Consider the following 13,832-nt stretch of genomic DNA (forward strand, 5'->3'; position numbering starts at 1 on the left):
ATACAATTAATTATGAAGTCGATTTTGAATTTTAAGTATGTCAAAATTCAGAAATATCTTTTTCGAATCTAACATATAGTACTTGTCAAGTTTTTTCAGATACTTATATTTGATTTTGAGTATAAATTTATGCATAGAAATGTTATTTGATTAGTACATTATTGGAAGTGATAGAATTTGAGGTTTAAGTTTAGGTGTGAGCATCATATATATATATGTTAATTAATTATAATAAAAAAAAATATTTTATTTTTTAAAATTAAAATTTTAGAGTAAGGATGGTAATGGATCAACCACCAATACATTTCATCTAAATCCAGTACAAGGTTCTGAAATCCAATACAAATAAATGGATTAAATAGATCTTGATATTTAAAAAACTTAATCCACTATCATCTCTAGCCCATATTAGAAGTGATAATGGATAGTGCATGAATTATATCTTCCTTAAATCTATTGTAAATCTAATAAAAAATATATGAATCTGATTTAAGTGGATCAGATGAATATAACTTAGAAATGGTGGAGGAGAGTTTGGAGCAACCAATGAAGAGAGATTGGAGGCTAAGAACAGAAGAGACATAAAAGAAAGGATGGAAGGACTCTATTTGCACCTTTCTTGCCGGTATGAAGCCCAAGAAATCATACTTTGTGGGTCCATATTTGGATAAAGAAAATTAAAAGTGGATTTATTCATTAAACCCGCAACAATTAATTTTTGAGATTTTAAATCACATACAATATGTGTCGTTAAAATGCCTTTAACTATTATTTAGAAGTATCATTTTTAATATAAAAAATTATATATTAATGATGCATATAATGATTATAGACCTATCGCTCGTCTAATAATACACTAACAGATCCGAATGTCTCAGTGGAGATTAGAGATATCATTTGAAATATATACCTTATGAATTTGTTATTACATTATAATTTTTACATATTAAATATTTTTAAAATCCATAATAAGAAAATAAATTTCTTTTTGTTAAAAACTTAGTAAAAAACATATTAGGATTTACGTGAGTCTACAAATTAAAATTATGTCCATGTCTGGCCGTGGGATGTAGTCTTGACTCTAGGTCTTAATATGTCAATTATATTTCAATATTAAAATCAGGAAAGTTGTTAATAATTTGTATTTTATATCAATTTTATATTTTATAACTTGTATTTTATATTTCATAACTTATATTTTATATTAAATTTGTCTCACATTAGCATCAGATGCCATTATAGTGATAGACTATTTGAGTCAAACTTAGGGTCCCAGTTGCCACTGATGCACCATTATCCTAATCACTAATAGGATATAGAAAACAAAGATATAGCATTGACCACAAATTTAATGTCTACATACCAAAAAAAAATTCTATATACAACACAGTGCCAAGATCATATATGAAAGCCAAAACAGGGAAAAGGTAGAGATCAAAGACAAAGATTGCGTGTTGGAATGCTTCAGAGAGTAGCTATTTTACACAAACAAACATGCAAATAGGAACCACAATTGTTCAAGATAAATGATTGAGATTCATGATAGTGATGGTATAGGTTTCATAACCAAGCCAAGAACATTACTCTGGTGGAGATAATATGATTTAATGAATTTGTATAATATAATCAGTACAATTTTTATACTACCATTTTTAAATAATAAATATTTGTTGATACTTATTTTAATTATCTACTCTATGACATCCATCATTTGGTACTTATCCTTGCATAAATTTGATGCAATACTATTATTTCAGTGTCTATACATAAATTTGATGCAATACTCTTATCCTTGCCTAATGCATTGACTGGTGATAAATTCAAAATGAATTTGAACCAGACACAAGCAGATATAGATTTTTTTCCCCTTATTTGTATGAATTGCTGTCTTATACATCACATGTTCTCCATCATGCCTTCATAAAAGGACCATTGACAAACAAACAAGAAGAAAAAGAGGGTTTACAACCAATTGGAATCTATAGGGAGATGTTGAGCTATTTGTGTGAGCCAATAAGAAAATGACCAGACATACATAACTTCAAACAGTCCATGTTCCAAAGTGCATAATATTGCCATAGAAATACAAAATTTTCAATCTTTGCATAGTAGTCCTCCAAAATCCTCCATTGTGCATGTCAATGTCTTTGTTTCACTTTTTTTTTCTTTCTAATACTAGTTGATTTGACCTAGTATAAGGAAATAAAACTTTTCTTTTTGACAAAAAGCAACAGCAGTCCAAATCAAGTCTAAATTGTGACTTGACAAGTCCAGAGTCCAACTTAAGACTTGGGCAAATTTTGGGGCTATGACTTCTCCTGTGCTCAATCTTTTCATGTTAGTTCTTTTTTCTTCTATTCCTCCTTAGTCACTTTCATGAATAGGGAAAACTTGGATATATGATAAGATCATTAGATGCAAGTGGTCTAGGAGTGTGTGGATGGGCCTTGGATGGAGAAAAAATTAATGAAAGGGAGATGTATGAATAGGAAGGATGAAAGGGGCTGTAGTGGACTTTATAGAGCATGAGAAGATTTGAGTGATTTGATGCAAATCATAAAAGAAATGTTGGAACTTTTACATATCTATCATTAAAAACATTTGAAATAGCATGCATCACCCTCTAGAATTTAATATTGCATATATGCATATATCCACATTATATATATCCATTCAAATATTTAAATCCTTCATATATGTCATTCACCTTAGTTTAACCACCATAAACCATGGTTACTAGGAGTTTTAAAAAATATTAAGATAATAATACTTCAAAACATCCTTTTATTTGGTATTGAAAACTTAGATTTAAAGGGGTAAATACAAAAACTACTAATTTGTATTTCTAGGACATATTTCCATGGCCAGGAATGACAGAACTTCAAACTACTCTGAAACTTGTGTTCTTTTTTCTCATGTGCAATGAATTTTGAGAACGTGCGAACATATTCTAAGTTTTTCTATCCAACTAATTAATGCGTTTTGGCAACTTGAGGAATGTAACTTTTGAAGTTGATTCTCCACTTGGAATAGTTATTTGGAATAAATACTTGGGAATAACCTTACAAGCCTTTACATTCATAATCTATTCTAAACGAATAGGAAAACAGAGCACAACATTGAAGCTTCCACAGGATTTCGACACAACACAATGGCTTCATCCACACATGCTTGCGGGCGATTCTTGCCCGCACGCAACGTGCATCACGAAGCCATTCCCAGAAGGATTGTCAACCTAACTCAATAAATCCTTGGGTGATTTGGAAGTGATGCGCATGGCCTGACGAGTTCCACATACACACGCATGTACGCGCAACACGCCTCCATGTATGGTATGGATTCTTCCCATAGACATATGCTGTGAATAACATGGAGTCGAAACGTACCTGGAAAGAAGGCAAGGAGAAGTTCAAGTTGACAACCCAGGCATTTCGTCGAACACCTCGACAGCGTTTGTAGGATTTTGGAGTCCAAGTTGCCTACACGCGGAGCCGAAAGCGGGAACGGTGTTCGCACTTTGCAGTCTCCATGGAACCCGAAGCCCGGTCAACATCCGGCGGATGAAGGAAGGCGAAGGCGCGGTAACAACCATCCACATCCACTTCTCCCGCGACGGCCCAATTCCCGCACGTGTCGGAAATAGAGGGTAGCGACAGCGAGGCTGGGAGCCGTCAAGCGCCGGTTCTGTTCCGATCCCCTACTGCGGCATTGGATTCGGTCTCTTTTTGGTCCTTCCTCTCGGATAACGACGGCCTCACTTCACCAACGGATTCCGCACCCGTGACTCTCCTCGCCTTCTGATTTGAGAGTTACCTGGGGTCACCGGGACCCACAAATTGGGTATGTAGTCGGTGTGCCAGCTATATTTTGTCCCTCATTACCTCACGAGGTAAATGTGCGCGCCCGGCGGTCTGCCCACGGCAACGAACCCAGCGCTGAAGCGTGCAGCTCGGCCACGGCCGAGTCCACTCCCTGCTTTTTGACGCAACGCCCAGCGGTACGCCTCCGGTTCCGTCCCTTTCGCACCTTGCCCCACCCAAATTTGCCTCGGAGAACAAATAAAAATGGAGGATGATGGCGATGATGGGGAAAAGAAACGGTATAGGAATCCTGTGCCCTCTCCACCACCTACACCGCTCCCGTATGATATCCGGCTGCATGTATAAATTCGTACCCTCCACATCCCTCCTTGTTCGCTTCGTCATTGGTTGATGATGGCGTCCATCGTGTCGCCGGGTGGCGTTGTGGTGGTGATACTACTGCTGTCCGCTGCGCTCTGCTCCGCTTCTTACTTCACGGAGGACGTCGTGCTCGCAGGCGCCTGCAGGGATGGTTGCGGCGGCACGCACGGGAGGGAGAGCAACGGGAGCGGCAGCGTCGGGAGGGATTGGAGGGGGGAGGCTGAGGAGGAGGAGGAGGAGGAGGAGCGGGATTGGAGGGCGGAGATCCTGGGGTTGGCGAGACGGCCGCAGGCGGTGGAGTGGGTGACGGCGGTTAGGAGGAGGATCCACGAGCACCCGGAGCTGGCGTACCAGGAGTTCGAGACGAGCAGGCTGATTAGGGAGGAGCTCGATCGCATGGGGGTGGAGTACCGGTTCCCGTTGGCGGGGACCGGCGTCGTCGCCACCATCGGCACCGGCGGGCTGCCATTCGTCGCCCTGCGGGCTGATATGGATGCTCTGCCGATCCAGGTTTATGAGAATTCCCTTGTCCTCTTTTTTGTTTGATTAGTTGTTGAAATCAAAGGGAAATTCTAGCTCGATCTGTATAAATTCCACCTGCTACTTGGGGCTTCAGTAGATCTTGATGCTATTGAGGAAATTAGATTGTGACTACGAGATATTAGTAATAATAATCTTTTAGGCTGGTATAGAAGGTGCAGTTCACAAACTGTAAATTGTCACTTGGATAAGGTGTCACTAAGATTGCTCATTAGTTGGACTTACTGCCATGAGATTTTTGCTCTGCTCATTTCTTCTGGATTTCCATGGTCCTCTATGGTCGATCTGAAAGTGTCTTTCAATCAATATGGACCCCAATAAACGGAGAATCTGAGAAAGGTCCTTGAGTTTAACATTTTTGGTAATGTTATCGTCCAGTTGCTCTCACACAAAGTCCTATGCCGGTGCCAGATATTGATTTAATGGAATGGACTAAGCCACCTTGAAAAATTCCATGTGACCTTTCCTTGAATTATTATCCATGTGAGCGTTCCTTGAATCCTTCATTATTGTTCTGTTGGGACAACATTTGTCTTCTACTTTTCACATGGAAGATAATGCATGTGTTGTACTTGATGAGTCTGGAAGCAGTCAGGGACACAATGTCAGTGTAAGATTTGTAAGTGTTCTGCACGTGCGAGAGAGTGATATACGATACGATGTCTTGGTAAATATCTATGGTAAGACCTGCTTTGAGGTTAAATGATCCTGCGGTGTCGCTTTCAGCCATCTTTTGGCTTTGGTTGCTGAGAAAGTTGATTTGCTAACTAAAAGTATCAATACTGACTCACTTCTTTTTTCTTTTATATCCCACGTTCTATCTCAGGAAGCTGTCGAGTGGAAGTACAAGAGCAAGGTCCCCGGTAAAATGCATGCTTGTGGGCATGATGCACATGTAGCCATGCTCTTAGGTGCTGCCAAGATATTAAAGGCCCGTGAACATCGTCTAAAGGTTTTTGTCCTTCTGAAAAACTCGTACTCATACTATAGTGACTTCAGTTGCCTGAGTTTATGATTGATTTTTCTTGGTAAATGACATCTTGATATTAGGAAATATCCTCACATGACCTGAGTAAGTGATTTAGTTTCATTTGTCACCTGTGAACAAGCTGCACATATCACAATTCATTTTCATTAAGTGGCTACTTTTCTGTTTTTTCATCATATAAACCTTTATATCCTTAATGAACAACTAGTTATATTTTATCCCAGTAACACACATGCATTTAGATTCTCCGATCGATTTCCTCTGTTCAACAACGGATGGTGCATTCTCAAATCTTAAGTTTAAACCATGGATTGAAGGTAAACTTTTCAAGGTAAGATGACAAAGCAGTTATGCTATCAGTGTTCCAATTTCAAAGGTCTTCATTTCTAGAAAGCAGTGAACCTATTTCAACAAAATTAGTTTAAAGTTTAAAGTACAGAGAGGAAGGGTTTCGGATTGCCGTAAGCCGATCTTAACAAAGTGATATGGCTGTATCTTAAACCTTTTTGTGTAAGTTAGTGCTCGAGGCTTTTACCATCCGGGAACCTCAATGTTACATTTGTCTGGTGATATGGCAAATTGCCATTGACATATGATTATAGCATGTCACCGGGTTAAAAGTCTGGAGTATAAACACATCTCTGAGATATTTATTGTAACAAGCAGCTCTTCAGCACCAGTTTCCTAAGAGCTTTCATTGTCGTGACAATCTTACTAGCTGAGCTGGAAAGATAAGCAACTTAAATGTCATTGTATGTTTTTTCAACTCACATGTTAAGTTTTATGTTCTCTTCTATAATGGATAGTTTAGTAATAGTTATTTATTACTTGCGGTGGAATAGGAAAGGAGACCAGTGCTAGTAATTAATCTGTGCGAGGGAATTGGGTTTTATTTTTACAATGTACATAAGAAAGTAAGTGTAGTAGTCAGTACTGGGTGAAAACAAAGTGGATCAATTTAGGTGGTGTTGATGGTAGACTTGTTGGTATAAGTAAATGCAATTTGCAGGCAACAACTGGAAAAGGAGATGCTATGCAACAAGCGGTGGTTGTGTAGGGATAAACAAAATGTAACTTTTGTTTTCTGATTGTGAATAGCTTGTTAGAACAGAATGAATACTCGATGAACATTTCCTTGTGGTTTAAAATATATTTTACATGCTCAACTTTTATTCCAAATACTGAAATTTAGTTCTTAACTGATGGCTGAACAAACTTTTTTGTCAGAGGAGCTAGTCCATGTTTATTCAGACAGAATTCTTATTCATATCGGTTAGTCTGGCTCTTTCCATATTGTCCATTGAAGTTATTAAAACAAAGAACAAATTTGTGGTGTGATATTAAACTACTATGATTCATTTAATAAGGATTAGCAACCTTTGTGGATAAAATAGATGGACAATAGTTAAATTACTTGTAGAATATATGCAACTATTTTAATAATGGATTTAACATCATGATGGTAAAATCTTATTTTGTGGTGTTTCTAATATAATGATCATGAGTTTGTGTTTAACTTTATTGGAAAAGTTGCAAAATTTTAAACACCAGAGTGCTTGTGCTATGAGTTGGCAATAGACTTTAACCTACTTCACCTGCCTTCTTAAGCTTCTCCTTAAGTTGTTGTATCTCCTTAACCTGTGGAAGTAGACAACAAGGAATTAAGTCTGTAGATGTCTCAAGCTGATGACTTCCTGACACTGCTTCTAAGGAGTGTTGGGGAAATATAGAGAAAAGAAAAAAAAAATCAGAAGAAGAAGCATAAATGATTTTGGTAAGGATATGACGTTTCGGTTTTGTTTCAAAAGTTTTGGATGTGTTTTGGTTGATACCAATGGGCCATATTCTGAAAGCGCTCAGGGGACCAAGATTGATTCTTACCAGACCCGTGTTGGCGGGAGCCTCGTACAGTGGGCCATATATGCGGTTTGGATTCATGTCTCAAGTTATATGGGGCACATTGCTTAATACATGCCAAGTCAGCAACTGGCCAAGACTATTTCTCTCGACCACACTCTGATCTTTTTGTTACTGACCCTCTTAGAGAAGTCTTTGGACAATTTTTTTCTGCAAACTTTTAAATGTTATAAATATCTTATTTTAATTTGTTTTGTTATCTGACCACTATTCCTTTCCAATAGAGATCCTTTTGGCACAACAGCCAAATTTAGAGCTAATACCAGCTGCATAGGTTCTGACTGTTTCTGTAACCACAGGGAACTGTTAAGCTGCTTTTTCAGCCAGCAGAAGAAGCTGGAATAGGCGCTAAGAGGATGATTGAGGATGGTGCTTTGGAAGATGTTGAGGCTATATTTGCAGTTCATGTATCCCATGAACGCCCAACTTCTGTCATCGGTTCGAGGCCTGGACCTCTGCTTGCTGGATGTGGGTTTTTCCATGCACGAATAAGGGGACGGGAGGGACATGCTGGAAATCCACACCATTCAGTTGATCCCATTTTGGCTGCCTCAGCTGTGGTAATAAGCTTACAGAATATTGTGTCCCGTGAAGCCAATCCTCTAGATTCACAGGTTAGGGTTCTTTTTCGGTGTATTATTTCTAAGGTTTTGTTTATGCTTGTGAATTGAATAGAAAATATTCGCAGAGTCGACCTGTTCCAACAACTTGTCTGACTTGCTGTGCTTTGAATTCAACTCCATGTTTTTTCATCTGAGATTGTAATTCATCTTGCCTTTCTTTTTCGATAAAAAATAATAAATTATAATCAATATACTAGATAGAGCATTCGAAAATATTGTCCCATTTCTTTAGCAAATTTGATTGTGTGTCAATTTAGATAATTGTATTCCTTCTGCTTGCAACGATTTGCAATGGCTAATTGCTTTGAGTGGCAATAATCTCAAGTTTTTCTGCTGACACGATGATAATTATCACCGGTGTTAACTGATAACAATTCAGATTGTGTTTACTACTACGGTGATGTAGCGTAATAAATAGATGCATTTCTCTGGCTATTAAAAATTTAAAATACAGAGGCTTGAAGCTGAAATGTTGACCTTGGTCTTCTAGAAGATTCACTTAATTCTTCGATGTAGAAAATTGACCTGCTAAAGCAGTTTTACATTTTGTTGCTTTGTTTTTCTTCATGATTTGAGTGTTTTTTTTTTCCTTTCATCTGTTTCAGGTAGTCTCGGTGGCCTCATTTAATGGCGGCTACAATCTTGATGTGATTCCTGAATCTGTAACCATTGGTGGAACTTTCAGGGCTTTCTCTAACACAAGCTTTTACCAGCTTCGGCGCAGAATAGAAGAGGTTGGTGATCAGATAGCCTTTTCATTGTCATAGGATCTCTTGCCAAAGTTTATTATTTTTCATATACCTTAGCTTCTATTCATCAAAAACACTTTGGCACAGGTAATTGTAGAGCAATCTAGTGTCTACAGATGCGCTGCATCCGTAGACTTCTTCGAGAAAGAAAGGTTTTACCCGCCGACAGTTAACGAGGAGTCAATGTACGAGCATTTGAAGAAGGTAGCCACCAACATGCTGGGCTTCGATAACTTCATGGTCGTCCCACCGATGATGGGTGCAGAAGACTTCTCGTTCTACTCCGAAGTGATTCCAGCAGCCTTCTACTACATCGGAGTACGGAACGAGACATTAGGATCAGTTCACACCGGCCATTCTCCTTATTTCATGATCGACGAAGATGTTCTTCCTACTGGTGCTGCCATGCATGCTGCAATCGCCGAGAGGTACCTTATCGAGCATGGTTAGATTTTTCGACGATGTTTGAACACGATTGCACGAGGGAAGAGGCTCCTAAGTTATTGACCTTTTTCTAGTTGTGTATTTTGATGAGATTTTGTTTGGAGGGTGAGAAGATTTGGAAGAGTTCTTCCACTTGTTTATCCTGTAATGTAAATGAAATATATTCTCTATTATTATGTTGATAAAAATAAATTCTTTTTGTTTTACTTATTTGGATTACTGCAAAATCAATCGGAATTAATACTACTGAGACATAAAAAAAAAAGATGTAAGAAGACTTTACCATAAATAATATAAGTAGCTTTGGTTAGATGTATCATCAAACATACAAACTTAGATTTGGACAAACAATTAGGCAGCTTAAGTTTTTATTATGTAGTAATAGTTTGAACACAATATGCAAAATATGTTAATAAATTAAGAGTATACTTTCCAGATAATATAAAATATACATTAAACACGTAGAATATTCATCTAATGATAATATAACATCCTTATTTATTAAAGATTAATGATTCAAAATCATATTAAATAAAATTATCATGATCTCAATTATTAAAAGTAAGATCCTATGATCAAATTACCTCTTCCTAAGTTATCTTTAAGACACCATAGAAGCTATTCAACATGCTTCATTTGGTGAGACTATAAAGCTCTTCTTATGGATCGACACCGAGTACAAAATGCTTCTACACGGAATCAAACATGAGATCTATCGATATGGATTTTACAGCAGTATATTTATCAATTAAGATTGACAAGATAGCTCCAGCAACCCTCAAAAGACAAAACAAAAACCACATCTTTCGAAGCAAGCAGTCTGGATCGAGGTCGATGTTTTATTATTAGGTATATTATTCCTCGAGCTACAGCATGCTTCGGTCGCTGCCTCACCACCATCGAATAATTTAATGTGTCCGATAAGAGTCAGATTGCTTGTGGCCAATCCGCAGCGGCTCACGAGACGTCGTCACTTACAATGTGAGTGGGTGGCATCAAATCTCACACCAAGTTAACGAGTCACTGAGTGCTCACTGTCCGCCACCAGCCGCTGTCGCCTCCGGCCGCCCATCATGTCCTCTGGCCCGAGGAAAACAATCAATGCGTCCGGGATGAATAAGGAAAGCTCGCCCACCTGCACTGTTTTTGTCGCCATCCGAACTAATTGACTCTTCCATTTTTTATTGACATAAATTATTAATCAAAATATTTAAATTAAATCTTACCTATTTTTAATACAAAATTAATTAAGATATTATATACTCTCTCATTTAAAAGCTTGATAATATCATTAATATATCTCAAATCAAACCTGCGTATGAGTAGTGTTCAGTGGTGACTGATGAATCCACTAAGTTTTTTTCATTTAAAATTACTATTTAAATTTAAAATATAATACTATTTTATTATATTTTTATAAATTAATCTTAAGATCGTCTATTCTGCGACGGGAAACTAATTAGAGCTCTTGCTGTAGCAACACCGGAAGTTGCAATAAGGACTGTGAGTTGACGGAAGTGGTGGGACTTGGTGCTGCCGCCGACGCGATGGAAGCAATACCGAGCACCGAGCCATAAGGACGCCAAGGTTTTCGGTTCACTGAATATGTCAAATGATCAATATCACCAGTGTTATCTTTCCTTGCAGAAAGAAAGAGAATAGGTGACATGAAATAAACAGGCACAAACTATTTATGATGGGACAATAAAATGATGTTTTCGAAGATGGACAATGTAGTGATGTTACGTAAAGAAAGAGTGTTTCTTTTGAACAGTTGATCTAAGTTCTTCGGATGCAGCTCCCCAAGGGGGTATTATCATATCGAAAGATCCAAATGCAGATCATCAAATGTCATCAAACAGTCGACTAAGCTCTTCACAAGACAAGCAAAGTTGCTAAGAGAACGCATGCGATTAGAGACTGCAAGCCTTCTCGTTATGACAAGAACGTCCATGGCAGCACACTATGTGAAGCAGAACCCAAGTGGAAGAAGCTAAAGAAAGCAAAGCCTACCAGTGGTAGACCAGAGATCATATGACATCCATGAAATGTAGCAGGAGAAATTGTAGTGTCTGAGGAAGGAGGAGGCGAGGTTTAGTGTTGAGGGCAGAAGGTGACGAGGTAGCTGGCGCCGGTGCAAGTGAGGATGCTGGTGGGGTCGTCGTAGGCGTAGGAGTACGCCCGGGGGCACGCCGCCTTGAACAGTCTCGAGTACGCCGTGGGCTTGCACTGCTGCGGGCCGCCGAAGCTGCCGGTGCAGCAGTACCGGGGGGAGCCGAAGGCGGAGCAGGCGCTCTTGCAGGCCACTACCCGGTTGTCGGTGCCGCCGCGCACAGCCAGCCCCGCCGGGCACACCTCGTTGAGGTCGCTGACGCAACCGGCGCGCCCGCACTGACCGCTCCCCCGGAACGGCGTCATGGACATGCCCAGGTTGTAGCCGTCCACCAGGCTCACGTCGTAGAAGTCCTGCTGCCGCCCCTGCCCCAGCGTGAACTCCGCGAGGGTGGCCGGCGGCGCACCCCCGAGGCCGTTGCAGTAGAGGGCGCCCCCGCAGTCGCCGGTGGCGCAGCGGCCGCGCCCAGTGGCCGAGTCGAAGGCGCAGCCCCTGCGGCCCCAGACGCGACCGGACCAACCCGCCGGGAGCCGGAGGGAGTAGGCCTGGTTGGGGAGGAGCTGGAAGCCGCCCCTGGCCAGCACGGCCTTGCCGGCGCTAGGCTGTATGCCCGGCCACACCGTCTCCCTGCACTTGTTGTACAACGCCAGCGTCGCCGCCGCCGACGGACCGGCATTGGCCAGAACCGACAGCAAAACCCCCAAAATCCAGAGCCTAGAATCCATGTTCACTTCGATGTTAACGGTGGTGGCGGTGATCACTCTCCTCCCACTCTTATCACCAGTGTTAATGAGGTCAGATATCAGAGCAGGCAACAATACCGCGCTCTCCCACTACCAAAATGGTCTTACTGCTCATGGGAATGGAGTGACACGGTGAAAGCAACTCGAGGTAAGCATCGTCAGAGTAACATATCTTAATTTGGTGGGGTGAGGGTCGACTGTGTCAGGTACGGACATATATAGACGAAGAAGAAAACCGTAGCATTTGTACAAGACATACACATTAATTGGGAGTCTCCTCACATGATCAAAGCGTCGAACTCCTTCAACATCGACACTGCTGCAGCGAAAGCATCTCCTCATGGTCACAGTCACCGAGGCTTGGAAAAGACATGGTGGACTTCTGACATAGGAGAGAAAAAGCAAAGCTTGGCCATGTGACAGCCACACATGGAACGAGGAGGGGGGTGGACTCTGCAGAGATTCTCTCGGCATGGTTGTCGTCTTGTCCGCCAGGATTTGAACTGTTCAAAGCATGTGAGCTGGTAAAAGCTTTGTCGCTGCATGCAGCAGTGGACTCTGCATCTTCGCACGATGAGGTCACGGTGGTACCGAGAGAAGGGCAATTTCCTGCTTCCTTTCTCTTAACAGTTGACATCGTCCGCCATGATACCAGAAAGCAAAGCAGGTGGATCAGCCCATGGGGTAGACTTTGGTAAAGCGTTCTCGTACTGTTTCGTAGAATATGGGTCCATAGCCAGCTGCCATCCGGTCCGGTCCGGCCCGGCTGGGACCGGTTCGGCCCATTCATGTTATAATTAATCCACATATATATATATATATATATATATATATATATATATAATATTTTCTTCTTTTTTTTCTTCCAAAAAGGTCTCTTTTTCGATGAATTCTCGGAAATGTTTTTTTTCTGACTTTTCCTGTAAAATGCCTCTCATTTTTGGGGAAGTATCCTTCATTTTCATAATTTTTTAACCATGTTATTTTTTTTAATATAATGCCTAGAATATCTTAGATTTTTTTCGTCTAATTCCTAGAATATCCTTGATTTGATAAATCAATCTCTTACCAATTTTTTTCTTTTTTTTATAGTGTTTCTGTGCTACGTTACATTATTTTTATATAATGTGATAGTATTTTTAGTAAAACTAAAAAATATTATAATGCAATACAAAAATATTATATTATAATATTTTTGCACTACGTTATAGTGATTTCTATATTATTGAAAATACTATAATATAATATAAAATTATTGTAATTAGATCAGTTCATCTTATTACATAAGAAAAGAGAGGAAAAAAAAAATAGATAAACAAAACATTGGAGAATTTCAGAAATAAGAGGCACTACTTCTCATCAAAAACTAAAAAAAAAGGTACTTTTTTCATAAATTCATTTTATCCTTATTTGTATTTCTAAAAAAAAATTATCTATTAATCATAATCTCTAAAATTCAGTATCTATTATTATTACCTCATGGACCGGTACATAATAATCATTAACTAAAATTCAGTGAAAGCATACCAATGGA

At 39.6% G+C, this 13,832-nt stretch overlaps 2 protein-coding genes across 2 annotated transcripts; one reads left to right on the forward strand and one right to left on the reverse strand.

The window, feature by feature from the left end:
- Positions 1-3,878: 3,878 nt before the first annotated feature.
- On the forward strand, positions 3,879-9,648 carry LOC135607058 (IAA-amino acid hydrolase ILR1-like 6). Its single transcript, XM_065098547.1, has 5 exons — positions 3,879-4,691; positions 5,548-5,673; positions 7,926-8,240; positions 8,855-8,983; positions 9,086-9,648. The coding sequence occupies exons 1-5, from the start codon at positions 4,212-4,214 to the stop codon at positions 9,446-9,448; spliced, it is 1,413 nt and encodes a 470-aa protein (XP_064954619.1). The 5' UTR covers positions 3,879-4,211; the 3' UTR covers positions 9,449-9,648.
- A 1,661-nt stretch (positions 9,649-11,309) lies between these two features.
- On the reverse strand, positions 11,310-12,720 carry LOC135607060 (thaumatin-like protein). The gene has a single exon (XM_065098548.1). It carries the CDS (start codon positions 12,278-12,280, stop codon positions 11,537-11,539), a length of 744 nt encoding a protein of 247 aa, XP_064954620.1. The 5' UTR covers positions 12,281-12,720; the 3' UTR covers positions 11,310-11,536.
- Between the last annotated feature and the right edge of the window lie 1,112 nt (positions 12,721-13,832).

Source organism: Musa acuminata, chromosome BXJ2-3, assembly GCF_036884655.1.
Source record: "Musa acuminata AAA Group cultivar baxijiao chromosome BXJ2-3, Cavendish_Baxijiao_AAA, whole genome shotgun sequence".
Classification (NCBI taxonomy): domain Eukaryota; kingdom Viridiplantae; phylum Streptophyta; class Magnoliopsida; order Zingiberales; family Musaceae; genus Musa; species Musa acuminata.

Bases quoted from the DNA above. Each gene is read 5' to 3' on its own strand.
- LOC135607058 (XM_065098547.1), top strand. From the start codon at position 4,212: ATGATGGCGTCCATCGTGTCGCCGGGTGGCGTTGTGGTGGTGATACTA. The intron at 5,674-7,925 runs GTTTTTGTCCTT...CTGTAACCACAG, and splicing joins CCCGTGAACATCGTCTAAAG to GGAACTGTTAAGCTGCTTTT. The intron at 8,984-9,085 runs GTTGGTGATCAG...ACTTTGGCACAG, and splicing joins TTCGGCGCAGAATAGAAGAG to GTAATTGTAGAGCAATCTAG.
- LOC135607060 (XM_065098548.1), bottom strand. From the start codon at position 12,280: ATGGATTCTAGGCTCTGGATTTTGGGGGTTTTGCTGTCGGTTCTGGCC.